Below are 27,055 nucleotides of genomic sequence, written 5' to 3'. Positions count from 1 at the left end.
TGCCGTGTAATGTTGCGAAAAGTAGATTGGTCGTTGGACTCCAGTGCCTCCTGCACAGGGGTTTCAACCTGTTCTTGAGACGTAGGCTGCGGTGTAGTCTCGCGAAAAGTCGCTTGGTCCTTAGACTCCAATGCCTCCTGCGCAGAGAAGTTGACATGTTCGTGGGAAGTAGGGCGGGCGGTATTATCGCGATGAGCAAGTTCGTTCTCTGACAATTCCAGCATTTTCAGCTTCGATGTCTCGGATTGTTGCGATGGCAAGCGTGGTGCTTGATCGCGATTAGCAGGCCTCATGGGGGCAGAAGACAGAGACGAGACACGAGAGGACGAGTCAGGTTGCGGGGGTAATGCTTGCTTCGGCGCAAGATACTTTTTCTTATGTTCGGCAATTGCCGCCTTGAGAGCAGCGACGCTTCGAGGGGGTTTATGCGGTGCGGTAGAGCTCTTCGACGGGACGTCAGTGCCGATATTTGGATTTCCTGGGTCCTTCTCCAGCAAGGCGCGTGATTTGTAGTCAAGATCAGACATAATACTGTGTTCTGTTAGCCGGGCATTCTTAATGTCTTTAGTAATCCTCGGAGTTGAGAACTCACGTCTGGGCTTTGATGGGCCATATGCTATGGAACGTCCAAAACGTGCGCCGCATTGCTTCACGGACCCCAGGGTTGGCATCAGATAGTCCTTTCTTCAGGCTCTTTTCGAGTAGCTCAACGCCCCCGCTGTTTTCAATGGAGGACTTGTGGAGGACTTGTTTCATGAGCAAGGTTCTCAACCAGCCAGCGGAAAATAGCCGCAACTGAACATTCTTGTCCTGCGAGGCGCTAGCGATATGTTGCAAAATGCGATGTGTATACGACACATGTGCAAGAATAATCTCGACCGTGGCATTGCCATTCTGCGCGGTGATCTTCTTCATGCCGGCGCACAGCTTGATCAAGTTCTGCATGATGATTTCCATCATGAAATCGATTTTAGGACCACACTTTATAGCGAGATCCTGAATCAAAAGGCAACCATTTGTCCCTAGAGTGGTTCGCAGTGAATTAACAGCCTTAAATATGCCATCGAGCATCGACTTGATGGATGCCAGGAGCTGGTCGGAGTAATCACGAGGTGCGTTGCCGTGCAAGAGCCGACGAAGGGTGAGAACACTCTTTTCGCGGTGACTCCAGTTGTCTTCGGTCTCACGTCCTTCAAAATAAGGAGTCATTGTACGCAAGATGTCGTCGATCTCTCGAGCAGATGAAATGATGAGTGGTTCAACCTTCTCATCGTCGATTTCTCGATTGGATGAAGCGATGACTGGCTCGACTTTACCATGGTCCTTCACTCGAATCTCGGTCGGTTTCGGCTGCGACGGCACATGCTTGGTTGGGCGCGCGTTTTCGCGAGAGGATGAAGCGATGACTGGCTCGACTTTTTCATCGTCGTTCACTCGAATCTCGGTCGGTCTAGACTGTGACGGCACATGCTTGGTTGAGCGCACGATCTCTCGAGAGGAGGAAGCGATGACTGGCTCGACTTTTTCATCGTCGATTGCTCGAGAGGAGGAAGCGATGACTGATTCGACTTTGTCATGGTCGTTCATTCGACTCTCGGTGGGTCTAGACGGCAACGCCGCAGGCCCGGCTGCGCGCGACACCGGACGCCCTGTCAGGCGAGACGCCGGACGCGAAGGTGGAGCCGGCACGCATGAGCGTGAAGCGGGACGCGAGGGCTGCTCTGATCCATCGGACTCCAGGCCAATACTGGTCAGAATGGTGCTGACAATCGATTTTCTGACGTTAAGCTCGCTCATTTGCTTCCGGAGGTCGGACCTGGCATATGCGGGTGCGTTTCTAGTTCTTGTTAGCGGCAGAGACCTGCAAAGGAGAACGACAAAGCTTACTGAAACAGTTCAACCACTGTCGCCTTGGCCGTATCTCTAACGGCACTATCGGCATCCTCGAGGCATGTGACAAGGCTCGGAACGTACGAACGGAAGCGCAAGCCATGGTTCTTCGTCATCTGCAGCAGACATCAGTGAGGTGCGATCAAAATCGGATGCGGAAGATGACTCACATTCGCCAACCATATCATGCTCATTTCCTTTGCTCTATTATTCTTGCCTGTCAAGGCCATTTCGAGCACATATTGTTCAACGTCACGACGAGCAGCAGGCCATAAATCAGTGAAGGCTTGGGCCGCCTGAGCTCTAATCCGCTCCTTGTGATCACCAAGGCGCTCCAAAAGCAGGGTATAGAGGTGACGACCTTGCATAGCAACCAAATCATGCTGATCCTGAATGAAAAGGCGCTTTAAGAAATGGCCCAGTGTAGAAAAGCCCGCAGACAGAAGTGGCGTATGCTGAGAACCGATGGACAACTGCAGCGCTTCAAAGAGAGCTGGCACTGCGTCCTCGGGGACGTTTTTCTGTTTGATGTCGGACTTGACACCGTTCAAGGAGGAAACCTTAGCATCGATGGCCAGATTGGTATTCTTCAGAATAGCCACCAGCTCTGCGGCTTTCGGTTCCATCTTTGCGAAAAGAGGTTTGAGAGCCCCCGTATGTCCGGTCAGCAGGGCATAGATGGAGGTAAAGGTAGCAAAGAATAGTAAGAGTTTGAAAGGACTCAAAAAGAGATACAAAGTAAGAAATAGAGCAAGCTCGGTGTGCCCGATGGAGCCTTCGAACCTGATAGCAGACATTGTTAACAATTTTTTTTGGTGATTTACTTTTTAATGGAACGATGCAAGACAAAAGCAGTTAAACAACAAGTTTGAAAACAGAGAGCTTTTTTTTGGGTTTGGTTTTGTTTTTTTTTTTTGGAATGTCAAGTTTTACGCAAGCGAAAAGCAGTTGAACAACCGATTTGAGAAGTAGAGAGTTCTTTATCTGAACAGATTGAAGCTTGAGTGCAACGTAGCTATTCAGAGCAAGAAAACGGTGATGGGTGAAGGAAGAAGAGGAGCAGGACGCGGCGGCGCGGTGGGCTTCACAAGAAGAACCAACATGATGGCGATTGAGGAAGGTGCACATACCTGCTATTTCGGGCAGTCGCGATGCCGACGATGACGGAGACGGCGGAGGTTGTTGGGATCTGAGATGTGATCTGAAGGAGGAGGATGAGGAAGCGACGAGGGTGGAAGGTGACGCCAGTGACGGGACAAGTTCGCAGCGCTTATCGGCGCGCCTGTTCGCTTATCGGGCCGACTCCACAGGCCTGGTTCAGTCAAACAATGACAGCGAGGGGATCGGTATGTAGGGCTGGGAGCAATCGCCAAGGCAGGTGTTGAAATGCATGGAGATATGGTGTACTGGAAGCCGAAGGGAGGTAGTTGATGATCGCGAATGAGGGGGCGATGATCGGGCTCCGTCCCTGAATCCTTTTTTTTTCGCTTTGTTTACCCGCAACGTCGCCGGACCCATGATTCCCTCCGTTTTAGGTAAACAAGTGGGGGGCCTCGTCTGCAGCCACGAATCGATTGTTGTTGTGGCAGCTGCCCAACTAATACTAGGTACTATCTAGACTTAGATACTAGGTATGCAGTACATTAGTAAGGGGTAGGTAACAGGCGTTGATGAACTGGAGTTCTGGACTCTGCAGTCTGTCGGCTTACACATACTCCATACGGAGTACTAGCACTATCAGTATCTAGATACAGCCGTGGTCACTTTGTAAACCCCCCTTTTCCCGTCTCCGCCGCGCTGCGCATAACCCTCTCGCCCCCTTTTTCCCTCCCCTTGTTCTGTCCGCTGGTGCCGCTGGTGCGAGCGTCCTGTAAGGTGGATCGTGGGGAGACTGGATTTTCGGATGTCGGCTTATCGATACCTCCACAGCCAAGAACCCCAAGGAGAAACTTACCTAGTGCCAGCCAGATGCATGTTTCTACAAAATTTCGAATCGGGATGGTAGGCTCTGAATGATTTGTAAAAGGTCCAATTAAGGAGGTGAGAGGATACAATTCGAAAGGTTGGGTGGTGCTGGGGTGCAATTCTTCAAAAAAACTATTTACTAGATCCTCTACGGAGTACCTGCGGGTACTAACTCTCAAATATATAACTACTCACCACAACCTCTATTCCAAATAGTAATACCCACAACAGATGCTAGACCACCCCACTGCAGATTTTAACGGAGAAGTACTCCGTACTTACCTACTCCGTACATGACCGATATAAATCTATATGTAGAACCCCAGCCGTAAACAAATCCTAGTATTAATCTACCAAACACTTTGACGCGGCCAGTCATACTGCAGTGGATTTAATTAGACTGCAGCTACTCCGTACTACTCCACTCGATCGCCGCGCCGGGGGTGGATCTTTCGTACGGCAGACACTTGGACCAGTGTCGGTGTCATGGCGCGCAAGCGCGACGCAACAGAGCAAAAAGACCTGACGGCCGGAGGGGCTCGTGTCAGGACCGAGACTAGAAAGGCCGATTACTACTCCAGGCTAGTACCCCTATTAGAGTACTACTAACTACTACTACTATGTATCTCCCAGTAGTCCTCCGTACCTTCCAATTGAACGTGTCCAGTGGCTGAGATGTCCATGATTGGTGAGCTTTGCGACCCTGCGGCGAGTAGTACTCCCCGCCCGCGGTATGTTGCATATCCGCTAAACGCCCGGCTTCAAGCCTTCCATTCAACCTTTCTAACAAGCGACATTGCATGACGGCACTGCGTAGTACTCATCTACAAGTACTACTAGGTACTGACTACTTCTAAGATTCTCTCATCCATACCACTAACCCATCCCCTCCATATCTCCTCCCTCCTCAGAAACCCACACCCACCATCATGTCAACTTCCATAACCCAGGCCACTCCTTCCGGGCTCCCCAGACACCTCCCATCCCCCAAACCCACGTCCAAGCCGAATGCCACGCCTCTGGAAGCCCCACGACCCAAACTGCGTCTCCAAATCAACGACCTCCGCCACCCGGCCTCCAAATTCTTCCTAAATCTGATCCCCGACGTGAGCTCGACACTGGAAACCGCCCTCACAGCAATCATCGAGCACCTATATACCCCACCACGAACAGACCCCACTCCTACCAGGCCCCTGTCGACCTTCACGCCCTACGTCCCCGCAACCCGCTCCGTGACAGTCCTCCTCCGCGACATTGACGGCGTCGCCTACACTACAGGCACGGAGCTCGACAACGACCACAAGGAAATCCACCTCTCCCTATCCTACATTCGCACCTGCACCGGCTACCTAGACCCTGTGGCCGAGATAACTGGTGTCCTCACCCATGAGCTCGTGCACTGCTACCAGCATACCGCGCCACCACAGGCCCAAGAGATCCCCCGGCCGCCCGGAGGCTTGATTGAGGGAATTGCGGATTTCGTGCGTCTTAAGGCGGGGTTGGAACCGCCGCATTGGAAGCGGCCTACGTCGGCCAAGGAGAGATCCGAGAAGTGGGATCAGGGATATCAGCATACGGCTTACTTCCTGGCGTGGCTGGAGGATGTGCGGGTGGGGAAAGGTGCGGTCGGGCTGTTAAATGATCGGTTGCTGCGGGTTGGATATGTCGGTGAAGATGGAGGGGGCGGTGCGGGGAAAGAAGGGTTCTGGAAAGGTCTGTTTGGTGTCGGGGTTCAGGAGCTCTGGGAAGATTATGGTAGGTACTTGGATACTCCTATCGAGGCAGGTAAAGGTGACTGGGAGGACGAAATTGTTAACCGTGAATGATTGTTTGGGTTGAGAGTGGCCCGGTACAATGGGATCGATTGTGTACATAGCGGATTGCATGAGGCGGCAGCACTCACTACTATGGTTCGATGGTACTACTAGTAATACCCCATCGTTACTACTAACTTACTTGGGTAGGCATTGGCCAGTCCGTCTATGCCTACCGGGTCGGGAAGACGGCTCCCGGCGGAGACGGACGCAGGATCTTCTTGCGTAAGATCGATTGAATCCGCAGTACATGGCTCTATGTACTTTGATCTAGAGTAAGTATAGTCTGCCAACAGCGGAATTCCCAATTCCATCTCTAGCCAGTCTCGAATGTCGGCAAAAGGAAGCAAGAAGAAAGAATTTAGAACAGATAACATGAACATAGAAAACATCAGAAGAATGAAATAGATTTCCCATATTGTACAAATCCTTGCAATGGTGAATAGATGGGTAGCAGTATGTAATGTCGCATCGCTGTCAATCCCTCATTGACAACATCTATAACAGATAATGTGACGCCGGTTCGAAATCTCATGCCCACTCTACACAATCACCTCACCCAGGTCCACGTGCACTGGCTTCCAGGGCGCAGCGCCCTCCTCCTCCATCGAGCTAGGCACCCGCACGTTCAGCGGACTGTACAGGTACCATCCCTTGAGGGCAGCGACAGCAGCCCTGGAACGAGCCTCGAGCAGACTGGCGCCAGCGCCCTCGCCCAACTTATCCTGACCAGAGTAGATGCCAACGACAAACACGGGGTGTCTGCTCTTGCGACCGGTCTCACTAATGATCCGGGCAACGGGTTGCTCGAAGTTCTCACGAGCACACAGGCGAGAGAGGTCCCGAGCGGGTTGGGAGAAATTGAACAAGTCGGAGATATTGAGATGACGGGAGAGGAAATGCTGCTCGAAGAAACGCTTGGCAGCAGGGCGACCCGCGTGCAGATAGATAGCACCCATCACAGCACGCACAAAGGTGGCGCTGGCCTGTTCGGCAGAAACGCCCTTGAGGTTCGGGGTGTCCTGTCTGGACTGTTCCGAGGGATCCTTAGGCCCCTTGACCGGGTCTCCAAATTCGTTATCGTAAACAACACTCGAAGTGATGGACTTCCGCCAGTGTTTTTGGTCCTCGTGGGGCCTTGCTGTGCCGGTGACGGGCTTCGGTTCGGTTCCCGGGAGCATCCTCTTGAATTGTAAGTAGCCAGGGTCAACCTCTCCACCAGGAGCAGCCGCGAATTCCACACCCCATTCTCTCGCCATTGCCTCCAATGTCTTTGGCCCGACGTACGCATACATGGCCGCGAATATGACGGTCAAGGGGAGTCGGGGATACGTGCAAAGGAGGTATTCGGTGGTGTAGTGGGTCAACAGATCGTGACCGAGGGTGGCCAAGGAATCATTGTTAAATTTCGGGTTGGGATCAGCCGAGGCATCCACAAGAGAGCGAGCAAGGGTCTCGAGAGGTAATCGTGAAGGGAGGTAAAGTCGTGCATGAAGCGCAGCAAGTTTGGCGGACTCGCGTGCGGCCTCGACGGGAGGAGAAGGGAGCTGGTACTTGGATTGTCGGGAGTTAGGGGGGTGGATGGGTGATGCGAGCGGCTCTTCCTCGATCAATTGATCATTGGCAGTCGGCGCAGCAGGGGAGGCGGTCGATTGGTGCCGGATGCCATTGTAGAGACGGTGCTGCAGGCGGCCACCAGTCCGGGCCTGCGCCGAAAGGACCGAACTGCTCCATCGTTGGAGCTGCAGCCTCTTCATCTGGGCAACTGTGTGGAAAGGAGGCCGTAAATCAGAGAATCACCGATTCAATCCAAAAGACCGCCCGGGACGTGGCGTGGAGGGTTCGAGACTGGGGGGGATCCAAATTGAGCCGGTACGAACTTTTGGTCGGTAGAGAAAAGTCGAGCTTCGGCGGAAGTCACGGGGTCTGGCAGTCGTGGGAGATTCGGCCAGCTGGCGCTAAACCCTGTACGGACATAGCGTCACGGGGTCTTGGACGAGGGACGAACGACGGCCATTTCGGCTTCCAACCCGCCCCGAATAACGACGCTTCCCAGCGAGCCATTGTCTACGTCCTTCCCCTACGTACATTCTATATACCGTCAATCACCATGGGCGGAGGCGGCAAGATCCCGTATGCGACCGTTCTTACCCCCCGGTGCTGCCAGTGCGGCTGGAGCTGATTGAAATTCTTCCGCAGGTATCCCAAGGAAGTCTGGTCTCCCGCGGGTGGCTGGTACGCTCAGCCCGCGAACTGGAGGGTCAACACTGCCATCATTGGTGCTGCAGTCATTGGAATCGCCGCCGTGACCTGGAGCATCAGCGCTGACCGTGAGCATCGCGACAAGATGCCCGAGCCGGGCAGATTCTTCCCCAGTCGCAAGTCAGTCTCCCTCAGCCAATCTCGTGGCGTGTGTTTCTAAGCAGCGGGTATTGACTTTCTATTGCTTCTATCTAGCTGGAGCCGGCAGATTATTGAACACGAGAGGCAGCAGGCCGCTAAGAACGAGTCATAGATCGGCAACGGAATGCAGAGGTAGTCCGGGGAAAATGGACAACTGTGGTGGTTTTCTATGGCATGACAGGTTTTTGTTTCATAAGATTGTGGGCTGTACGACAATAGAAGGGCGTTCTTCAAACGGTCAGTTGATCTGAAAGTGCTTCTGGGGAGACTCTTCCAATGTTCGATACAGGCGCTGTGTGTACAGACGGACCCGTTCCGTGAACTCAGTTTCGTTCCAGAGCTCCCTCCCATCGCTATCTGTAGACATGCGAGGCACTCCGATCTGCTCCACCACGAAACTCGCCGCAACAGTAGCGAAAATCAAGGCCGTCAAGACATGGTTATACCGTGCATCAGTCTTAACTGCTTGCTGCCATGCCGTAGAATCTGCGAGCACCGACTCGACAAGATTGGCCGGTTCCCTTCCTGCACTGGTCATGCCTTGTGTTAGAGCCCCCAGGAAAGAATTGCCTGCACCAGTGGGGTCGACCACCGCCGACGCCCCTGAAGGGCTGGGCTGATGATAAGCGGGCAGCCAGATTCTCTGTGTTCTAGAGTAAGAGTAGCTGCCGTCTTTGCCCGCGCGGATAACCAAATGCCCGTTCCCATCAGGCCCGATGCCTGATTCAAGGATCTTCCTGACGATGTCCTTTCCATAGTTGGCCTCTTCGCTCCAACCAGGCTGGCCGAACATCATCCCAAGTTCCAGTTCGTTGGGGCTCACCACATCTACTACTCGGTTTGCAGCGAGAAATCTCTCCTGCTCTTCGGGCGTACATAGATCCGGGACGGGCTCCCAAACAAAGATGGGTCTTCTCGTAGCGTGCTCGAAAGGGGGAGCTTTACCTGTTCGTCGTAGCTCCTCCCGTCGGCGCAAGACAGTCTGCACAATTGAGATGCAACGCGAAGAGGAGCAGACCATGTGGAAGGTCTTTGAGAATACCTGAGATTCAGACAGCATTTCCGGTTCCAACCGCAGCTTTGGGGTCAGGTACTTGAAGTCTGCGTCATGTTATTAGGATGCCACTCCAATAGGTAAAAAGCAGGGAAGGATCCTGACCCCGTTTTTCGTTTGCGCCGTACCCATTCCAGGCTCTGGTGGTCAATCGGCTCGGGTCTTCTCTTATTACGCAGCTGGTACTCCACAACTTAATAACGCTGAGAACCTCCGGAGGGAAGTCGGAGCCAACATCGACAATCCAGCTCACAGCCTGCGAATGCGCCTGTCCCGCCACCAGACGAGCGCCAACGACGGCAAAAGACGCTGCACCTCCAAGCACATTTTTTACATTGGGCCTCGTCCCGTCGAAATCTATATCGTCTATATCAAAGGGAACAGCCCGGTAAGTATATATTGCGAGGTTGAATGTGCATGGGCAGGTCATGGCGTACCAAGGATGAACATGCCCATTGTGCAGAATTCCACACTGCCTCCAAGCTGCTCCGAAGCGCCATGTTCTTCGACCATGGTTCCGGAGAAGCGATCAATTGCCTTCAATAGGGACTGCCTGGCGAGATCTCATCCTGGCGGGGTCGAGGGAAGAAGCCGTCGACTCGGCGCCTTATCGGATTACCGCCTGATACTGACAACGTCATAATGGGCCGCCGGATAGCGGCCACCCTGGCGTAAGGTACGGTAAGACCCACTATCAGGAGCTCCTGGCCTCAGGCCCGGCCGGGTCAGGAGCATTGCTGGTCTCGCAACATCCGACCCCGTTTGCAACGGCTGCCTTGCGCTTCTCACCATCTCACTCCCTTGCCAGAAGGTTGTGGCTGATCGCTCTTCTGCCCCTCAATCGCGGTGTCTGATAGACTTTACCGTTCACTCTCGTCCTCTGTCCTCACCGTCCCCGAGTGTCTTTGATAGTTCCCTCCTTACTTCCAACAGGGGCCGTCAAGATGGCGACAGGAAGCCACATGCACAATCTGACAACTCTCATTAAGCGGTAAGTTCTGGGCTGGCTGGGGTTGGAGACTCCCGGGGTCGCTATGCCCACCTGTCCATGCATCAAGTCCACAAGTCTTTCTATTGCATCTGTGGCTAACCAGGTCCAATGCCAACAGGTTGGAAGCCGCAACCTCCCGCCTGGAGGATATGGCCATGTCACTGGATGACCCCAATTCGCCCAAGACCATAGCCCCCGCTGCTGTGCCCGAAAGTGCAGCTCCCGAATCTCCCAAGCCAGCCCCTCCAGCAGCTCCCGCAGCAGCTCCCGTCCCGCCGCAGATCCAGGACTTCAACACCCTGATCAACGAGGATGTCCGGAACTTCGTGGAGTTGGGTGCCAAGATCGATGGTTTGGTTGGAGAACAGGTAGGGAACGAAGCGCATCCCATCTAAGTCCTTCGCTTATCATTTCCGCAGTCGAAATTGGTTCTCCAAGCCTTCGAAGCCGAGCGCACCTACCTACTCGTGTCAACCAAAGCTAGGAAGCCTGAGCAGCAGCCCCCGGAGCTCATGACGGAGCTCCACAATGCTTCGGACAGCATCAACAACATCCGCGAGTCGAACAGAGCGTCCCCTCTCTTCAACCACTTCAGCGCCGTTGCAGAAGGTATTGTTGCTCTTGGCTGGTTCTTCGCGGACAAGCCTGCCGATTTCGTCACTGAGATGGCCGGCGGCGTTGAATACTACGGCAACAAGGTCCTGAAGGATTACAAGGAGAAGTGCGTGCCGACAGCCTACACCACTGTCCAATGGAGACTAACATGCTCACAGGGACCGTGCCCACGTCCAATACATCCAGGCATACTACCAAATCTACAAGTCCCTTGCTGCGTATCTCAAGAAGCACTACCCCAGAGGTTTGACATGGAACAACACGGATGGAATCGACGCACAAGAAGCCCTCAGACAGGTCAAGGGGGGCAGTTCTAACCCTCCCTCCAGCAGCATGGCACCCCCACCCCCGCCTCCGCCCCCGGTGCCTACTCTGAATGTCCCTGGCGGAGTTCCTCCCCCTCCTCCGCCACCGCCTGGTGTTGCTCCTGCAGCAGCTCCAGCTGCACCGGATATGTCAGCTGTCTTTGACCAGCTGAACCAAGGTGAATCCGTCACCTCGGGCCTCCGGAAGGTCGACAGATCAGAGATGACGCACAAGAACCCCAGCCTTCGCGCCAGCTCTGTAGTCCCGGATAGCCCCACCTCACAAGGCAGTGCCATCCGGGGCAAGTCTCCTGCCCCGAACAAGAAGCCCAAACCGGAGAGCATGCGCGTGCGTAAGCCGCCTCGCAAGGAGCTGGAAGGCAACAAGTGGTTCATCGAGAACTTCGATAACCCCGGTGAGATCGTGGAGATCACCGCTCAGCAGAACCACTCGATCCTCATCTCGCGATGCAACAAGACCATCATCAAGGTGAACAACAAGGCCAACGCCATCTCCATCGACAACTGCACCGGCCTCTCCATCATCGTCGATTCCCTGGTCAGCAGCCTCGACGTCATCAAGTCGCCCAAGTTTGCCCTGCAAATAGACGGCGTGGTTCCCACCCTCTTGCTCGACCAAGTCGACGGCGCCACCGTCTACCTCGGCCAGCAAAGCCTGGCCACCGAGGTCTTCTCCAGCAAGTGCACCGCAGTGAACATCATGCTTCCTCCCAAGGAAGGCACAGACGAAGATACCAAGGAGTGTCCCATCCCTGAACAAATCAAGACCTACGTGAAGAACGGTGTCCTCGTCAACGAGATCGTCGAGCACGCAGGCTAAACCATCTAACAGCCTGGGAAAAGCACACCCCCTTTGGATACCTCAGTCCCCCTCACAATGGCGGCGATGTTTAGTTACACGGCAATTTGGAAACCATCTAGCCCACAAACTTTCTTCTCTGCTGTGTTTTATATCTTCTTCCATGTAGATAGAGCCAATTTTCTATTGCCATTCTATACGCTCTCCTTCCCGTGTTTTGGTAGTTGGCGTTGGATATATGGAGAATGAAGCGCTGACTTGGATCGATAATCATGGGTGGATTCCTGCTTATTTTACAAGGTATCAGGGGGTTTTTCTTCTTGACCTCATACACGGTAAACAGAACGTCCAAGACATCAAATTCAGGTCAATTAATTAATGTCAAATCTACAGCAGCATGTGACTGACTAATGTGTGTCAAATATGGGTGCTTATGGCAGCCCGTAACTTCGATCAGGGGGATACGCGACAGGCATCAGAAGTGACAGAGCATGCCGGCAACAACGCCACTGCACCACAAAGCCTCAGCTGGGGGGCGATGAGCGGGCCAACAAATCGGCCCATTCATTGCCAGACCGCAGACACCAAATCATTGAAAGGGTCAAGAAAATGTACCACTGAACACCCCCCTGTCCCCCTCTTGCTGAACTGGGATTCGAAAATCTGAAGGGTCTCAACGGTAAGAGCTTGGGGAGAAAGTGGAGATTTGGTACGAGCATGTCGAGCTATGGAAGGAAGGTACGTAAAGAAGAGTTGAATGGAACAGAGGGCTGGGTATTATCGCTAGTCCAGTAGTGTGGTCCTGTGCGCCTTGCTGAGCGTATTTAGCTTTGCGAACAACAGGAAAGAGATTAAAAAGGGATGAGCCTGCATCGGGGCGTGAAGGTGCTGTGCTATGTGGTTAGTTGAGCAAAGTATTGGATTGTCCTGCTCCGATATCTCGTCCTGGCGAAGGGTGGAGAAACTGCGTATTTAGAGGAAGTAAAAGAAGAAAAGAGAAGAGAAGAGAAAAGAAGCAGAAGCCGAAACTTAAGGTTACCATCACGATGGGGCAAAAGCGGTAGGGGATTGCACTGGTGTCATTATTCGGGCTTATTGAGACCGGGATTCATGCTTTTGCACATCCAATCCCCTCAGCTTTCTGGCAAGGAGGCTGTCCCCAGCTTCAGGGCTACTGGTAAAGGCAAACGGATAGCCACCATAGCCGGTGTCACCCTTACTGAGTTTATCATAAAGCCCACGCTCTGCATTATACTGTTCAGTCAGAGCCGTGTCCAGTCGCGGACTAGGATTCAGCGACGGGATCGGCTGAAAAGGATGCGAGGGGCGTTCAGTTGGATTGAAACAGTTGGTGTGACCCAGGGGAACGGCATCCTGTCTCGCGAATGTGTGACTTGGGCCCGACCTTTCCTGAGGATATGTGGAGGAACTCTCCGAGTAGGAGAGGTCTTCCGAGGCCATGGATTCTGATGGGGTGTTGAATGGTGCTTTGTCTGTCGAGGATCTTGCAGCGGAGTGCGTATGACTGGAGTCCCGGTAAGGTTTGTAAGGCGTGTAACGGGGATCAGGGTATTGGATTTCATTGCGCAGCTTTTCCTTACCGTCGAGGACTCGGTTGGCAAATACAACCCGGATGCTAGAGTGAAGATAAAATCGGCCCCGGGAAGGGCAGCAGATGTTTAAATGAATCAAATACCGTAAAGTAGGCTTGTCTTTGGGATCCCCGGAAGTGTTCAAAGATGCTTCGGGGCGATCGGTCCCATAATTGCTTCGAGCGCTCAGCGGCATGTCGATGATGGGACCAGCCGAGTAGCTTCTCTGTCGAATGAACGTTTTCGTCCCGGGTTCCATATCAGTGAGATCATAAGGCACCAGGAACAACTTGACAGCTGTCTTGTTGGGATTCTTGATCATGATCTGTAACTGGCCATGTTGAGGTATTCGATAACAACCGCCTGGCGGACACCTAGGCGATTCTGCTCTCCTGTGCTTCTTCTCCCGCCTGCGCAAAGCCTCCTGGTCATTGGACCAAGGATCTGGAGAGTTTCCCATGGCCTGCTCACTAATCATTCCCGCAGGGCTTTGGTGGCGCCTGCGACGGCGGCTACTGCTGCTGGACGTGTCCTTCGGCAGGTGATTATCCAGGTCGATCAGGCCAACATAAGGACTAGGGCTATCATCCGAAATTGAGCGTCCACTCCCTGAAGTGGGGTAACTGTAGAAAACCGCGGGAAATGGGACCGTGACATGTGGTGGACACTTGAGGTTGGCTTTACATTTGCCTTTACCTAGAACGCCGATTTGAGCAGTGAAATCTAGCGGTTTGGATGGATTCATTGACATTCTTCCGCGGAGGATCGACTCCTCATATGAGCCAACCATTGGCGCATGTGCTTTGGAAGATATCTCCGAGCTAATCGAGGGTCTTCTGATCCTCGCAACCGGCGTTTGAGCCGACGATGCGAGTTGAAGGCTGTATGCCGAGGTCAAAGACCGTCGAGGAGGGCGAAAGTGACAAGATGTCGTTTTATCCCACTTTGTTGGTGAAGCATCAGACGAGAAATATATCCCCTCCACATGACCGGTAGGAGAGGCCTGCAAGTTCTGGAAGGTTTCCGGAGGGAGGGTACGGCGGCGGCTGGCTTTCTCGATGGGGTCGGAACGGTTGACGAACTCCGGTCGGGGAGAGAAGTCCAAGTCCGTGTTATTCGCCTGATGGACAAGCGGGCTTGTCGGGGCTTTCAGGATGTAGCTCGACGAGAACGAGCCGAAAGAGGGTGCCCGGGCGCGGGCGATCGGAGTCGCATTCTGGACTGACGAGGTTTGGCCGCGCAACGAGGACGAGAAGACGGGGGTGCTGAACCAGGGAGTCGTCGGAGAGGAGCTTAGAAGAGAATAGGGTGCATTGACGGTGCGACCCGGCAATGGGGATGGGGGTGGTTGCTGTTGGCTCGGACCCTGACAAGTTCCTTCTCTGAAGTCCCCCGAATGCAATGCCGAGCGAGGGCGTTCAATGTCGGCTGGTGATGCTAGCTGCTGGTCATTTGAGCTAGACTGGTCGCTAAGACCAGAGTGCTCCGGTAAGTTATTCTTCATCTTGGTGGAGGGTTTATCGGATGCCTGCGGGACCTGGACCTGAGTGTCTCCCAACTACATGGCTGGGGTCAGCCAATGTCCCGGAGATGACTGCTAAGAGAACTTCTGCCATCGCGGGGGCAAATCAAAGAAAACGAGACAAGACAGCGCTTGAAGAAGCGGTAAGACATACCGAACAACGAGGTGCCCATCTGAGCGCATCGGCGCCTTTGATATACTGGATCAGTTCGTCCCGATGGTTTGCATGCGCCCGGCTGGAGTCCGATAAGGGACCCTCGTATGAAACGGTTTCACATCTGTCAAGGGGATAGCCCGCCAGGGGCTCCGGAGGGGTATGTTTCCAGGGGGAAATGGTCTGTCGTTGTCCATCATGCTTTGGCTGGTGATCATCCGACCACAGGTCAGGGAGCCGCTGGCGATCATCCGGGTCCTGGAAGATAGGCATGGTCACCGATAGATGGGATGGGCAGAATGGCGAGGGGAAAGGACCAACATCGCAACCTTGGGAGAAAAAAGCAGAGAGACTTAAGGTAAATGTAACGAGGGAGGGGATTAAAGAGGTTGCAGCGGTCCGCAGGGCCGAAGTGGCGGAGGAGTCACGGTGGAGTACGACTTGACGGCCACGGGTTGCGTTGGGTTGGATCGGCAGATAGCAACAACAGTGCAGCACCTGGAAGAATGAGGCAGGGAGCGATATGAACCGGACCAGGGCGGCTTTCGGAACGACAAGGGCTCTCGGATCCACCGGGCACAAAAATTGACTAGAAAGACAAGGAGAAGACGAGACGGCGAAAGAAAGAGGAAGAGGAAGAGGAGGAGGAGGAGGAGGGAGAGGGGATTGGAACCCGTGCGGAGGAGGTGACGCTTGCGATTCGATCATTATTATTTGATTTCTTGCCCAGGCCCGACAGTTGCCCCATTCCATAGAATCATACGGGAGTAATCCTTACAATAGTACTGACAATCATAACTCCACTGCATTATTCGTCCAGTCTCAAGATCCCGCCACTACCAGTCGAGACAACGCAGTTGAACCCGGGCAGTTCTGCAAGTCCCTGCAAGAGCCATCACCCGCTCCATCACTTCTGCCGCCGAATCTTTTTTTTTTTTTCCCCTCTGCGGCCCCGTTGCGACCACTCGCCGGAGTACAAGACCACCACCCCAACACACCTCACCCTGCCACGTCGATTTAAAAAATACGATTGTTGCCCAATACACCGCTCCTTACAGTCCCAACCTGCATCAATCCCGCGCCATTTGTCCATCGACCTCCGATCCACCATGGCTCCCAAGCGTTCCCGCGACGAGACCACCTCCGAAGAGAAGCGGACCACCACCGATGCCCCCGTGAAGAAGAGAAAGGGCTTCTCCGTCGGGCCTGCAAACCTACCCGATGGTACCTACCGTCGTAAAGGTTCGTTGTGCCCCCACCGGCTCCCCGTGATTGTCGAAATTCACTAGATCCACGTGCTAATGAAATTTCAAACCTATAGCCCAGAAGATCAAGTCCGACTTGATCCAAAAAGCCAAAGTCAGAAAAGCGTACGCCAAAGTCCGAGCCGCAGAGCTTGCCGCCGCCCCATCGAACCCGAGATACACGGCCGAGGACGGTGACGATGCGGAGAAAGAGGACAGAACCCCAGAGCCCGAACCGGCGTCGTTGGAACTTCACCCGGACCGACAGGCTATGCTAGACCAGCCGGCCCCGGAGCCGGAGCCGGCTCCTAGGCCACAGCGCGGCGACAGGCGAGATGCCAGGGGCCGTCGGGTGCGGAAACCGAAGCCCTCGGCCTTCAGTAAGGAGATGGAGATTGCGGAGAAGCGCCGACAGGAGGCTGAGAAGCGGAGGGAGGCGCGCGAGTTCCGGCAGAAGGATCGCGAGGCCATGGCGCGGGCTAGACGGCCGGATCAGCACGGCAAGAGGAGACTGGGAAGGGAAAGCAAGGTGCTGTTGAGTCGCGTGGAACGCATGGTTGGACAGGCCTAAACGGATGGTTGGAGGGGCAGGCAGTAGAAGGGAGTAAAAGTTCTGAATATGATACCCGCTAAGCAATGGCTACGTTTGATTTTGCGCAGATCAAGAGGTTACTGGTCCAAATGAATTATATTCCGTGAGGATGTAGGTTGGGTTTTCTCAAAACTAAGCTAGGCGGATGGTTTGTGCCCGGCGCCGCTCCGCGGCTTTCGGAAGCACGCAAATTCTCCTTTGGTCCTTTCCCTCAACCGCTTCAGGATGCCCCTCATCTCGCCCAGTTCGGACTGGAGGCGTGCCCGTGCCTCGTGGGTGGTTCGCCGGTCTAGCTCAACATAGATCTGGCTTTGGATGGCAGACGCTTCGTCCGTAGAGAATTGCGACATGGTCTGGGCGATGAATTCGGTGTCCAGAGTGGCCTGCATGAGGGCCACAAGAGTGTACGACGGCCGAGAACTGAAGGCGGCCAGGAGCGATGTTGAGACCTGGGTCAGCAGGTAGGTGAGGACGACCGAGAGTAACGGGGACTGAGCCGTTGAGGGTGAGCGAGTCACAGTGGTCGACAGGGTGGAGGGAATGGTGGTGGTGATCTCCGTATGCACCAGCACAAGGTCCAACATCGTAGTGTAGACGTATGGACGGACTTGGTCGGGGCGCGCCGTGGTCGGTTCCCATTCGGGGGCAGCGATGGCGTTGGAGATCGTTGAGTTCAGCGCGCTGATGGTTGGCTTCGTGTATGACTGAAACAAACGATCATCGATCTGGTTGAGTACATCGCGGACGGTCTTGGCTTCTTCAGTCAATCGGACGGAGAACGAATTCTCAAAGTTGGCCACCAGCTGTGGCACGAGATCGGCCTGGAAGGCCTTGATGTTCGACAAGGTGAGGAGGATGCGCACGTTCTATAGATCCCATTAGCTGGTGAAACAACACGTCGCCCCTGGAGAACGACAAAAGCTTACCCTATTCCGAGCGTCAACCGCATCGGCAATAAGAAGAGACGGAGACGTATCAAACTGGCTTCGTGTCGCCCTCGACCCAGCTGCAATCCATTCGTCCGCATCTTCCGAAGACGTGGGGTGTTCTGCATTTTCGACCAGACCACTGAGAGCCTTGTAAACACTCGACACGAACTGCGTGCGCACCATCTGCAGCAGTTTGGCAGGGGGTTGTGTCACAACATCCACAGAACCTGACCTTGCCATGGCCTCGGAAATATAGAGGATCTTCTGCATCCCGCCGATAATCGCGTTCTCGAAGGCGACAAACAGACCAGGCATCTTTGTCAGATCTCTCTGTTCGGGATCACGCGTCCAGTCTTCTAGCATTTTGCAGATCTCCGCGTCCTTACCCCAAGCTGCGCATGCGACACGGACCGAGCGCTCGCGTGCCACACTCACCAGAGACTTGAGGAGATCATGGGTGTTGGGACTATTCAGCACAGGCTCCAGTGCGGCCATCTCACTAGCCGCCGTGCCGATGAGTACGAGACATTGACTAAGATAGTGCACGCCGCTGAGTGAATTGGAAAAGGGTGGCCAGAAGGCATAATCTTCCCAATGCTCTCCCCGTTTGGGAGTGGGGAATGGCATATTCTTGGGGTCAAGCTTGAACCGGGACTCTGTCGGAGTCACGCCCCGACTTCCAGGGCTACTGGGGCTTGCTGTTGATATGGGTGATGTCAGAAGGGACACATCGTCCACAGGGGGATCGGCGAATAAAGAAAGAACGCTTTCGCGGATTGAATTGACCAGCTCGATAGCACCTTTCTGCAGGTCTCTCGCGTTACTGGAAGAGAGTCGATGGTGTTTACGGCTTTCTCCCTCGAACCCAGCCGGGAGAAGCTTTTGCCTGCTGCCGTCGATGAAGGATTGTGCTACTTCCCAGAAGTCGAAGACCTCGCCAAGCAGACCCCCTTGAGATGACAGAAGCCTGCTCAAGTAGGTATTGATACATTCCCAAAGCTCGATGACTTGATCGGTATCTCGCATGGTCTGAGTGTCTAGGGAGCCGTCGCGTGGTGCCAGCCTCAGATACGAGGCCACTGTCTGAGGCGTCGGTTTCTCACCGCTAGCCAGTCGACGCCTCAAGATTTCTATCTCGACCTTGCAACGCTCACAGAAAGCGGTGATCTTCTTCTTGAGGAAGTCGTAGCGACTGAGAAGCCAGACCCAGATAGGATTGTCCTCCACCCCGATTTCCAAGAGCGCACCGATCAGTTCCATGTGCTCCTCAACTGGACCAGTAGCAGTAACTGTCGTCGATGTGGTGGGTGCATCGCTGAGACGCCTCCACAGATCCCGTTTGAAGGTTTGAATCTGCGAATCAACATCCATCCACATCCTACCCATGGCCAGAATGACATGCGCTTCCTCATCTGTCAATGGCCGACGCTGGTTTGTTGCCGTGTCCGCAATGTCCCTAGCAGTCTTCGAAAGGGCTCTCGCTTTTCCGTACTGCTCGAATACCGAGTCGAAGTCCCTCTGTTTGATCGACTTGGAAAGAAGACCGCCTATCTCATAGATATCTCGGTGTTTCTCCATGGTGTCGACTACTGACTTCAACACCTGTTCTCTCTCGCGTCCACCCAATGCCGGCCCCCACAGCTCCTCTGCTTTGACAGACGCCTCTAACAGAGGGACGCGGATCCCTTTCATTCCGTATTCACTCTCCTTCGTTAAAGCGTTCTTACCAGGTCCAGCATCGGCAATGGCAGAGGTAGATATGCTGTGCTTGCTTCCAGAGAGGTTCCGAAAGTGGCCAACCGACCGGCGGTTGACTTGAGGGCTCAAATACTCCTCCTTCTTGCCTTGATTCCGCATTTCGGTATAGACGCTATCGATCGTCGCTTTGGCGCGTACAAAACGCTCGAAGTTCGCTTCAACGAGGACTTTCAACGAGGCCGACTTCTGATCAATGGATTGCGAGAGGATGTTGAGGCCGTCGAGGAGGGACCGTATTGATGCATCGGAGTGCACTTGGGAGAGGAAGAGCGCCGGGGAGAAGGACGTGGATGAGAGCAAGAAGCGATTTCGCAAACGACTCTCTTCATCCAAAGACAAGCCTCGCGTTTTGAGGATCTTGAGCACGCTGTCCCCGGTCCCCAGAGGATCTGGCTCATCCATCTTGACGAGGTTCTCCCGGCCATTGTTCCCTTTGAATGACCCTAAGGTGACCCCCTTCCTGGTGCTATTGCTGCGCTCAAGAGCAAAGTATCGGGATTTCTCCGAGCGCGAGCCACGACGTTCCAGGACCTCATCTTCTGAATGGTCGCTTTCGTCCAGCTCTGCAGGCCATTCTTCGGGAAAAGCGGATGGCAAGTTATAGTAACTGGCCACGTCGACGTCAGCCATTTCGGAAGAAAGGGCGATAACGGGGCTTTGCTTAGGTGATTGATGGGAGGTGGGCGATCAACCACGGGGGGAGGGTGGAGGAGGGATCAGGGAGGCCACATGCAGGGAACGCGCAGCTGCAAGTGTGGGGGGGAGGGGAGGGGGAGGGAGGATTTAGAGTGTCCGACTATAGAAACTAGAAAGGATGGGCACAGGCACAGGCACAGCCAGGCATGGGACGTGGGAGAGCTAGTTATCTGATCAAGGACGGGGACATGAATGGGCCCGGTGGACTGACGGTTCGCCCAAACACGGCCGAACAACCCAAGAGCGTGAGCCAAAGCCGGTCGGACCGGGTGCGGCGGTGCCGAGATTCAGTGGATGGATTAAAGCCTGACTGCCTTCTCTTCGCCGTGACCTTTGTTCCCGCACAAGCAACCCGCCGCCGCCTTTTCCTCTCCTCTCTCTCTCTCCTCAACTATCCTCCTCTCTCCTCTCTTCCCTTCTTCCCCCCAATTCCTTCTCTTCTCCCACCCTGACCATCCGACGTTGATCTCGGGGACTTTGTCACAATGATTGCCGCCAGAAACTTTGTCGCTCCCGCCCGCCAATGCTTGCGGACAACACGTGTGTCCCCTCGCATTGCCTCGCCTTTCTCGCAGGTAACCACCGATCTCTTCTCGGCACGACATCATCGTAAACGTGTCTGGGTCTGACTTAACATATAGCTTCGCTCTTACTCCGTCGCTGCCGATGAGCGTGTCGCCAAGTTCAAGGGCCAGAAGGGTTCTGATGTATGTCGCGTCCCCGGCAACGCCTGAAACATTTTTTTACTTCACCTTTCCTTTGGTCCGGTACCTTCCGCCGCTACCTGCGACGACGGCCTATATCCAACGATCTTTCCGAACGATTCAAGATAATGAGACGGTGTTGTTGACGATGTCTGTTTTTTGCAGGGAAAATACACTGTGACCTTGATCGAGGGTGACGGTATCGGTCCCGAGATCGCCCAGTCGGTGAAGGATATCTTCGCTGCCGCCAACGTACGCCTTCCGCTTTCCCCGGTCGCCTAGAGTGCGCATGGATTTTTTACTTTGGATGCTAAAGTCTGTGTGTGCAGGCCCCTGTCAAGTGGGAGCCCGTCGATGTTACTCCCATCCTGAAGGACGGCAAGACCGCCATCCCCGACGAGGCCATCAAGAGCGTGCAGAAGAACTACGTCGCGCTCAAGGGTCCTCTCGCTGTATGTCATTCCTTTCTTGACTGCGACGCGACGAAATCTCGTCTAACAGCTCTCCTCCATAGACCCCCGTTGGCAAGGGCCACGTCTCTCTTAACCTCACCCTCCGCCGTACCTTCAACCTTTTCGCCAACGTTCGTCCCTGCCGGTCCGTTGCCGGTTACAAGACCCCCTACGACAATGTCGACACTGTCTTGATCCGCGAGAACACCGAGGGTGAATACTCCGGTATTGAGCACGTTGTCGTCGACGGTGTCGTCCAGAGCATCAAGCTTATCACCAAGGAGGCTTCCGAGAGAGTGCTTCGCTTCGCCTTCCAGTACGCCCGCTCGATCAACAAGAAGAAGGTCCGCGTCGTGCACAAGGCCACCATCATGAAGATGTCTGACGGTCTCTTCCTCAACCTTGCCCGCGACATCGCTAAGGAGTTCCCCGACATTGAGTTCGACGCCGAGCTTCTCGACAACTCTTGCCTGAAGATCGTTACCGACCCCACCCCCTACAACGACAAGGTTCTTGTCATGCCTAACCTGTACGGTGACATTCTGTCCGACATGTGCGCCGGTCTGATCGGTGGTCTCGGTCTGACCCCCTCCGGTAACATCGGTGACGAGTGCTCCATCTTCGAGGCCGTCCACGGTTCCGCTCCCGACATTGCTGGCAAGGGTCTTGCCAACCCCACTGCTCTGCTTCTGAGCAGTATCATGATGCTTCAGCACATGGGTCTGAATGAGCACGCTGCCCGTATCCAGAAGGCTACTTTCGACACCCTCGCCGAAGGAAAGGTAAGCGTTCACCGTGTGACATATTTTGTTTGATACCCGGTGCTAACTTCTGCAATTCTAGGCCCTCACTGGTGACCTGGGTGGTAACGCCAAGACCCACGAGTATGCCGAGGCCATCATGAAGCGTCTGTAAGGGATTGGAACACGCTGTACTATTCCCCTATATTGTTTCCTTTTTAGCCTGTGAATGACTAGACCAAATATGTAGTGACCTACTGTATGTGCTCTTATGTATCTAGATGCTATCTCCGTTTTACTTTGTGTCTTGGTGTTCACTTTTCTTCCGACTTCCAGCGGTGGTTGTGGGAGAATTGTATCTTGTAGCCCAGCCAGTGAAGCATGATATAATGCGTCACAGTAATACTTGGTAGTGATGGATACGCGGTGCTCCCTATCATCTAGCAGACCAACGAATTATAAATAGTAATCATTGCACCAAAAGTAACCCAAAACGCCTGCTCTTTGCTCCAAGGTATCATTGTCCACGTGTTACAGAGAACCAACAAATAACAGATAAAGGCACATGTCTTTCAAGGCTGGCGCCGCCGGCCCCTTCGAGTTCCTGTACCTGTACCTCTCCGCTCCTTTTGCTTCGTTCTCGATGTCTGTGCTCGAGTGCTTCGCGTCGTCGGCGAGCCCCCCTCCGCCTCCTCATCGACCTCACTGTCATCTTTTGCAGCGTCTGAAGCTTCCTCGTCGCCTTCTTCATTCGGGCCCGTTTCCTCACCAGAATCCCCCTCATCATCAACGACCGCAAATCTCTTCGATGGTGGTTCGACTTCGACGTGGAGACGCGAAGAGCGTGTGCCTCGTCCCGCGGGACGGCCGCCGCGACCGGGTTTTCTTCCTCGTGAGGGTGCGGGAGAAGAGCGGGGTTCTGCATCCGGTGGATTGCGGTTAGTATGTATTTCCTCGAGCACTTGGTGCTACAGATGTTACCCATATACGCACCGTCTGTGTCAGCCACAGTGCTTCCTCTTCTGGATTCAGCATGGGCGCTGGGGTCGGGAGATGCGGATCCTTCCATTGCCAGTCGCCGTTCGAACATCAATTCACCATATTCATCCGCGGGCAGTTCGAATGGACAGTAGAATTCTCTTGAGGCATCAATGTCGTCGGGCGTGTCTGTTATTAACGAGTCTTCCTGGTTCGGAGATGGCGCATTAGTAAAGGTCAAGGGTTCTGGGGAACGAATCTCGATCATCACCTACCCGTTCGTCAAGAGCCGGCAGATTATACAGCGTCCCGAGCTTCTTCCAGATCCCAGGTATTCGTGTATGTTCTGCATGTGCGGGCGCATAGCCTTGGCTCTTCATGAACTCCGAGATCGCGAGCATCCGGAAGTGCTTGTGCATGCCTTTGAGGGCACGGCATCCTGGTTAGTGAAGTGCCCAGCTTGGAACCCACCAGGGCGAAGCTTCCCACGTACCGACCGGCTTCCATTTTATGATCCCCTTCAATAACGCGGTCTCCTGCTCATCGGTCCAAGGATCCGTAACCGGGTCGTAATCTGTGTTCGAGTGACCGGCAGTGCTTGCGGAGGGCTCGGTTTGCGGGGTGAGCTTGGCCTTCTTTCGTGGAGGCATAATGATCGGTGCTCAGAGACTCAGGGTTCGGGTACTGATGGGATGGAATGAGAGAAGCTCTCGTCCTTCGCGGTTGAACCGCGGCGAATTCCTCCCGCTTCGGTTTCCCGAACAAGCGGTGGTCCGGGCGCTGGATGGGGGAAACGCTAGCCGGTTTGAGGCTTAGTGAGGCGTGATTTCGCGCTGCCAACGCGTCGCCAGCCGATAGCGAGTTGCTCCACGAGGCCTTGGAGGGCTGTGTCGCCATAAGGACAATGGACCAGGAGGATTCTATCACAGACCCGTTCTCCAGCCATGGTTTGTGGAGGGTTTCCAAGTTCACCTTGCAGTCCCTGCAGCCGTTGGAGCCCTTGCCGTGGGACGAGGAGTTGCCTGGTGCGTGCTAATTATACACTGAGACGTCATTAGTTATCGGTCCGGGGCTAACAAACTCTTCTCATAAGATCTTTCTGGCGGTATTTTCAAGAGCCCCTTGAATATATTCGATAAATATGCGACCGAACTCCCCGGCCTTAGTACCTTCGGACCCGACCTATTCGACCCAGATCAGACGCTGGGATCGACGACTGATACGTCGAGTGAAAGTCAATTCAATGCAACCTTAGATCAACACAGTATCCAACAGGAGGAAGCAGAGGATATATGGGCCCTTGGGGCTTTGGAAATCAAGCAGGATCGTGAAGACTTGCTGAAATCTTGGGAGAGATACCATGACCAGTCATCCCGCGAGCCCGTCCCCGCATACTTCAGCGAGTCGGGCGCGAAAGGCTTCGACGCAGCATTGGCGAAGCAAGCTGCAAAGTGGGGAACCCAGACCCAAAGATTTATGGTCCAGAAAGATGTTCTCTTCCAGGCTTTGCTCAAGCTTGGGTTGGGTTGGAACTCCATGTTCTTCCGTTACAATGAACAGAAGAGGCAGTTCGAACGCGTGCACAATGATATTCGGATTTCAGGAATTACCTCAACTTCACTAAATGGGATAATCGAGGAGCTGCTTCACTGCGGAACAGACATACAGAGAATACGTCTTTTCGTTGGCAAGGTGCCTATCAAGTCGAACGAACCCTCCGCTCTCTCCGCCTTTTCTGGTGCTGCTGCTGTAGTTGTCCATACGCTCGAGAAGCAGCTTGTTGGGCAATTCGGAAGTATCGCCTCGTTGCTTCAGATCAGGGCACTATTCCACGAATGTGGAAAGGTAGTGAGCGTTCTCGCGAATATGGTCAGTGCCCTTGATGGGGCAGTTTCTGAGGCCCAGATAGTTTCGGTTGTTTCTGAACGAGCCGCTCACTTTTCGCAAACTTTCGACCACATGGAGGCTCTTTTACGCGAAATTGTGAATCGAGTGACTGAACCTTGGCTCACGCTTGTGGAAACCTGGGTTGGCCTTCGCCCGGAGACATCGACATCGATTGAGCTGGCTTCGAGTGGCAGGAGCTTTGTGGTCGTGGAGAGCCAGGCAGAGAATAAAAGGGCGCTTTCAAAGACGCCGAAGGTCGACTATAGATATTTGCCTGACCAGATGCCCCCTTTCATTCCCACAGATTTAGCATCCTTGATTTTTGAAAGTGGACGAAGTCTCCGGCTTCTCAAAAGGAACCACCCACAGCATCCCATTGCTAACCACGAAATGCGCGATGCTCATACGCCTAAATTTGAATGTGCAAGTACGTGGTTCGATATCGAGAGAATACAGAAGAAGGCTTCTGAGTATGAAGCCAAACTTCGCTCTGAGATACTGAGGTATAACCGTGGCGATTACTGCAGGGGGGTAGAGGCAACCCCCTCTACCGAGGGTTCTGGTAATGCTGAGGATCGCGAAGTGCTCACAGGCACTTATGAACTCTTTGATCTCGACCATGTGCCTAATGCCACGGGGTTGTTACACAAAGACAGAACTTCCGAGAAGGATAAGCTCGGGCATCTGCTTGACGGATCCCAGAATCTTGAGCTATCCGCAGCTCAACGCGACTTCGGCCCAGACCTGACATCGTCCTTTTATCTATCCTTGGCGCCCCTCCTCTCCTCTCAGGCGCTCCTGATCGATTTCTCCTGTCTCCATCTTCTGTTCAAAGAGCATCAGCTCCGATCTCACCTTACTTTACAATGGCGGTTTCAGCTCCTTGGTGATGGCTTTTTCACGTCCCGTCTTTCTAATTCCCTCTTTGATCCTGACATGGAGAGTGGTGAACGGAAAGTCGGCGTGGTACGAAGCGACGTTCACGCTGGCTTGCGTCTGGGAAGTCGAGATACATGGCCTCCAGCAAGCTCTGAATTGCGGCTCGTGCTTATAGGGCTGCTTAACGAATGCCACGATGCGGATGATCACCTGGACATTCCGACCCATGCTGACCGACGCAATGAGAAAGAGCTACCTGGTGGCCTAAGTTTCTCTATTCGAGACCTTACGGACGAAGAGATCGGGAAATGCAAGGACCCGAATGCTATCGAGGCGCTTGATTTCCTTCGGCTACAATACAAACCTTCTGCTGTTCTAGAGACCATTCTGACGCAGCGTTGCCTTAACAAATATGACCGTCTTTTCAAGCATTTGCTCCGACTGCTGCGCATGGTATCGGTCGTCAAGAGACTCATTCGAGACTCAACGGTGAGGGGTTCCCAGTCTGGTGATACGCGGAATGTGCTGCAGAGATTTCGGGTTGACTCTCAGCATTTCGTACTCGCCATAAGCGACTATTGCTTTCACGTCGGAATTGGATCGACATGGCGACGATTCCAGGAGGCCCTTTCCAAGATTGAATCTTGCCTAGATCATGGTGACATCGATGGCACGATAGAAGCAGCTCATTCGGTTCCTAGACTACGGGATTACCATGAGGATGTCCTAGACCAGATGCTTTATGCACTTTTTCAGAGCAAAAAGCATAACGAAGTCGCTAAACTCCTTGACGATATCTATGGGACGATTCTCACTTTTGCTCCACTGTCTCATCTGGATGGAGTCGAGGGTGTGCGCCACGAGACTGAGGCCACCGCTCGTCGGTTATACAGCCTATTCCGAAAACAAGTTTCGGCTTTCGTTGGCTACTTACGCGGCATAGAAGGTGTTAAGTCCGCTTCAACGTCCTTAGACAGGTCGGGTATGGCATTCAACCCCCGAGCAGCGCCTACAACTGTTTTCGACCATCTTCTGGCCCGGTTGGAGATGAAGAGGTACTACTGAATATAT

At 53.9% G+C, this 27,055-nt stretch overlaps 12 protein-coding genes across 12 annotated transcripts; 6 read left to right on the top strand and 6 right to left on the bottom strand.

Moving 5' to 3' along the window:
- Positions 1 to 588: 588 nt before the first annotated feature.
- On the bottom strand, positions 589 to 2,516 carry BO80DRAFT_361239 (ARM repeat-containing protein; the record flags this gene model as incomplete). The annotated part of the gene is made up of 4 exons (XM_025715999.1): positions 589 to 1,410; positions 1,570 to 1,837; positions 1,888 to 2,006; positions 2,061 to 2,516. The coding sequence occupies 4 exons, from the start codon at positions 2,514 to 2,516 to the stop codon at positions 589 to 591; spliced, it is 1,665 nt and encodes a 554-aa protein (XP_025572994.1).
- Positions 2,517 to 4,537: 2,021 nt separating this feature from the next.
- Positions 4,538 to 5,946, top strand: BO80DRAFT_155156 (basic secretory family protein). Its single transcript, XM_025713821.1, has one exon. It carries the CDS (start codon positions 4,785 to 4,787, stop codon positions 5,679 to 5,681), a length of 897 nt encoding a protein of 298 aa, XP_025572993.1. The 5' UTR covers positions 4,538 to 4,784; the 3' UTR covers positions 5,682 to 5,946.
- BO80DRAFT_427260 (mitochondrial 54S ribosomal protein mL44) lies at positions 5,893 to 7,549 on the bottom strand. Its single transcript, XM_025719964.1, has one exon. The coding sequence runs from the start codon at positions 7,424 to 7,426 to the stop codon at positions 6,212 to 6,214; it is 1,215 nt and encodes a 404-aa protein (XP_025572992.1). The 5' UTR covers positions 7,427 to 7,549; the 3' UTR covers positions 5,893 to 6,211.
- A 187-nt stretch (positions 7,550 to 7,736) lies between these two features.
- On the top strand, positions 7,737 to 8,621 carry BO80DRAFT_466867 (uncharacterized protein). The gene is made up of 3 exons (XM_025722808.1): positions 7,737 to 7,802; positions 7,869 to 8,051; positions 8,127 to 8,621. Exons 1-3 carry the CDS (start codon positions 7,780 to 7,782, stop codon positions 8,182 to 8,184), a joined length of 264 nt encoding a protein of 87 aa, XP_025572991.1. The 5' UTR covers positions 7,737 to 7,779; the 3' UTR covers positions 8,185 to 8,621.
- Positions 8,159 to 9,712, bottom strand: BO80DRAFT_155307 (pfkB family carbohydrate kinase). The gene is made up of 3 exons (XM_025713822.1): positions 9,564 to 9,712; positions 9,232 to 9,492; positions 8,159 to 9,173 (listed from the first exon to the last, which is right to left on the bottom strand). The coding sequence occupies exons 1-3, from the start codon at positions 9,637 to 9,639 to the stop codon at positions 8,311 to 8,313; spliced, it is 1,200 nt and encodes a 399-aa protein (XP_025572990.1). The 5' UTR covers positions 9,640 to 9,712; the 3' UTR covers positions 8,159 to 8,310.
- A 158-nt stretch (positions 9,713 to 9,870) lies between these two features.
- capA (adenylate cyclase-binding protein) lies at positions 9,871 to 12,255 on the top strand. Its single transcript, XM_025719963.1, has 4 exons — positions 9,871 to 10,117; positions 10,236 to 10,485; positions 10,537 to 10,838; positions 10,891 to 12,255. Exons 1-4 carry the CDS (start codon positions 10,071 to 10,073, stop codon positions 11,876 to 11,878), a joined length of 1,587 nt encoding a protein of 528 aa, XP_025572989.1. The 5' UTR covers positions 9,871 to 10,070; the 3' UTR covers positions 11,879 to 12,255.
- Positions 12,256 to 12,949: 694 nt separating this feature from the next.
- Positions 12,950 to 15,398, bottom strand: BO80DRAFT_447290 (uncharacterized protein; the record flags this gene model as incomplete). Its single annotated transcript, XM_025721601.1, has 2 exons — positions 12,950 to 15,007; positions 15,126 to 15,398. The coding sequence occupies 2 exons, from the start codon at positions 15,396 to 15,398 to the stop codon at positions 12,950 to 12,952; spliced, it is 2,331 nt and encodes a 776-aa protein (XP_025572988.1).
- A 495-nt stretch (positions 15,399 to 15,893) lies between these two features.
- BO80DRAFT_427255 (uncharacterized protein) lies at positions 15,894 to 17,052 on the top strand. Its single transcript, XM_025719962.1, has 2 exons — positions 15,894 to 16,367; positions 16,447 to 17,052. The coding sequence occupies exons 1-2, from the start codon at positions 16,235 to 16,237 to the stop codon at positions 16,938 to 16,940; spliced, it is 627 nt and encodes a 208-aa protein (XP_025572987.1). The 5' UTR covers positions 15,894 to 16,234; the 3' UTR covers positions 16,941 to 17,052.
- On the bottom strand, positions 17,042 to 20,496 carry BO80DRAFT_387189 (exocyst subunit SEC5). The gene is made up of 2 exons (XM_025717044.1): positions 17,888 to 20,496; positions 17,042 to 17,827 (listed from the first exon to the last, which is right to left on the bottom strand). The coding sequence occupies exons 1-2, from the start codon at positions 20,276 to 20,278 to the stop codon at positions 17,099 to 17,101; spliced, it is 3,120 nt and encodes a 1,039-aa protein (XP_025572986.1). The 5' UTR covers positions 20,279 to 20,496; the 3' UTR covers positions 17,042 to 17,098.
- Positions 20,497 to 20,739: 243 nt separating this feature from the next.
- Positions 20,740 to 22,545, top strand: BO80DRAFT_427252 (isocitrate dehydrogenase (NAD(+)) IDH2). Its single transcript, XM_025719961.1, has 6 exons — positions 20,740 to 20,919; positions 20,986 to 21,051; positions 21,214 to 21,300; positions 21,378 to 21,500; positions 21,563 to 22,282; positions 22,344 to 22,545. Exons 1-6 carry the CDS (start codon positions 20,830 to 20,832, stop codon positions 22,413 to 22,415), a joined length of 1,158 nt encoding a protein of 385 aa, XP_025572985.1. The 5' UTR covers positions 20,740 to 20,829; the 3' UTR covers positions 22,416 to 22,545.
- A 267-nt stretch (positions 22,546 to 22,812) lies between these two features.
- Positions 22,813 to 24,297, bottom strand: BO80DRAFT_479554 (uncharacterized protein; the record flags this gene model as incomplete). Its single annotated transcript, XM_025723303.1, has 4 exons — positions 23,712 to 24,297; positions 23,494 to 23,639; positions 23,234 to 23,426; positions 22,813 to 23,159 (listed from the first exon to the last, which is right to left on the bottom strand). The coding sequence occupies exons 1-4, from the start codon at positions 23,866 to 23,868 to the stop codon at positions 22,813 to 22,815; spliced, it is 843 nt and encodes a 280-aa protein (XP_025572984.1). The 5' UTR covers positions 23,869 to 24,297.
- On the top strand, positions 24,123 to 27,049 carry BO80DRAFT_412186 (tubulin gamma complex associated family protein; the record flags this gene model as incomplete). The annotated part of the gene is made up of 2 exons (XM_025718008.1): positions 24,123 to 24,243; positions 24,312 to 27,049. 2 exons carry the CDS (start codon positions 24,123 to 24,125, stop codon positions 27,047 to 27,049), a joined length of 2,859 nt encoding a protein of 952 aa, XP_025572983.1.
- Between the last annotated feature and the right edge of the window lie 6 nt (positions 27,050 to 27,055).

This window comes from Aspergillus ibericus (assembly GCF_003184845.1).
Source record: "Aspergillus ibericus CBS 121593 unplaced genomic scaffold BO80scaffold_34, whole genome shotgun sequence".
NCBI lineage: Eukaryota > Fungi > Ascomycota > Eurotiomycetes > Eurotiales > Aspergillaceae > Aspergillus > Aspergillus ibericus.
Note: the sequence above shows the minus strand (reverse complement) of the source record. Positions and strands in the feature narration are given on the sequence as shown.

Coding starts and splice junctions, on each gene's coding strand:
- BO80DRAFT_427255 (XM_025719962.1), top strand. CDS start 16,235: ATGGCTCCCAAGCGTTCCCGCGACGAGACCACCTCCGAAGAGAAGCGG. Junction 16,368..16,446: donor TGGTACCTACCGTCGTAAAG/GTTCGTTGTGCC, acceptor TCAAACCTATAG/CCCAGAAGATCAAGTCCGAC.
- BO80DRAFT_466867 (XM_025722808.1), top strand. CDS start 7,780: ATGGGCGGAGGCGGCAAGATCCC. Junction 7,803..7,868: donor GGCGGAGGCGGCAAGATCCC/GTATGCGACCGT, acceptor ATTCTTCCGCAG/GTATCCCAAGGAAGTCTGGT. Junction 8,052..8,126: donor AGATTCTTCCCCAGTCGCAA/GTCAGTCTCCCT, acceptor GCTTCTATCTAG/CTGGAGCCGGCAGATTATTG.
- BO80DRAFT_387189 (XM_025717044.1), bottom strand. CDS start 20,278: ATGGCTGACGTCGACGTGGCCAGTTACTATAACTTGCCATCCGCTTTT. Junction 17,828..17,887: donor CGGTTGACGCTCGGAATAGG/GTAAGCTTTTGT, acceptor TGGGATCTATAG/AACGTGCGCATCCTCCTCAC.
- BO80DRAFT_427252 (XM_025719961.1), top strand. CDS start 20,830: ATGATTGCCGCCAGAAACTTTGTCGCTCCCGCCCGCCAATGCTTGCGG. Junction 20,920..20,985: donor TTGCCTCGCCTTTCTCGCAG/GTAACCACCGAT, acceptor CTTAACATATAG/CTTCGCTCTTACTCCGTCGC. Junction 21,501..21,562: donor CGCTCAAGGGTCCTCTCGCT/GTATGTCATTCC, acceptor TCTCCTCCATAG/ACCCCCGTTGGCAAGGGCCA.
- BO80DRAFT_155156 (XM_025713821.1), top strand. CDS start 4,785: ATGTCAACTTCCATAACCCAGGCCACTCCTTCCGGGCTCCCCAGACAC.
- BO80DRAFT_427260 (XM_025719964.1), bottom strand. CDS start 7,426: ATGAAGAGGCTGCAGCTCCAACGATGGAGCAGTTCGGTCCTTTCGGCG.
- BO80DRAFT_155307 (XM_025713822.1), bottom strand. CDS start 9,639: ATGGTCGAAGAACATGGCGCTTCGGAGCAGCTTGGAGGCAGTGTGGAA. Junction 9,493..9,563: donor AATGGGCATGTTCATCCTTG/GTACGCCATGAC, acceptor CCTTTGATATAG/ACGATATAGATTTCGACGGG. Junction 9,174..9,231: donor CGGCGCAAACGAAAAACGGG/GTCAGGATCCTT, acceptor AACATGACGCAG/ACTTCAAGTACCTGACCCCA.
- capA (XM_025719963.1), top strand. CDS start 10,071: ATGGCGACAGGAAGCCACATGCACAATCTGACAACTCTCATTAAGCG. Junction 10,118..10,235: donor CTGACAACTCTCATTAAGCG/GTAAGTTCTGGG, acceptor CAATGCCAACAG/GTTGGAAGCCGCAACCTCCC. Junction 10,839..10,890: donor CTGAAGGATTACAAGGAGAA/GTGCGTGCCGAC, acceptor ACATGCTCACAG/GGACCGTGCCCACGTCCAAT.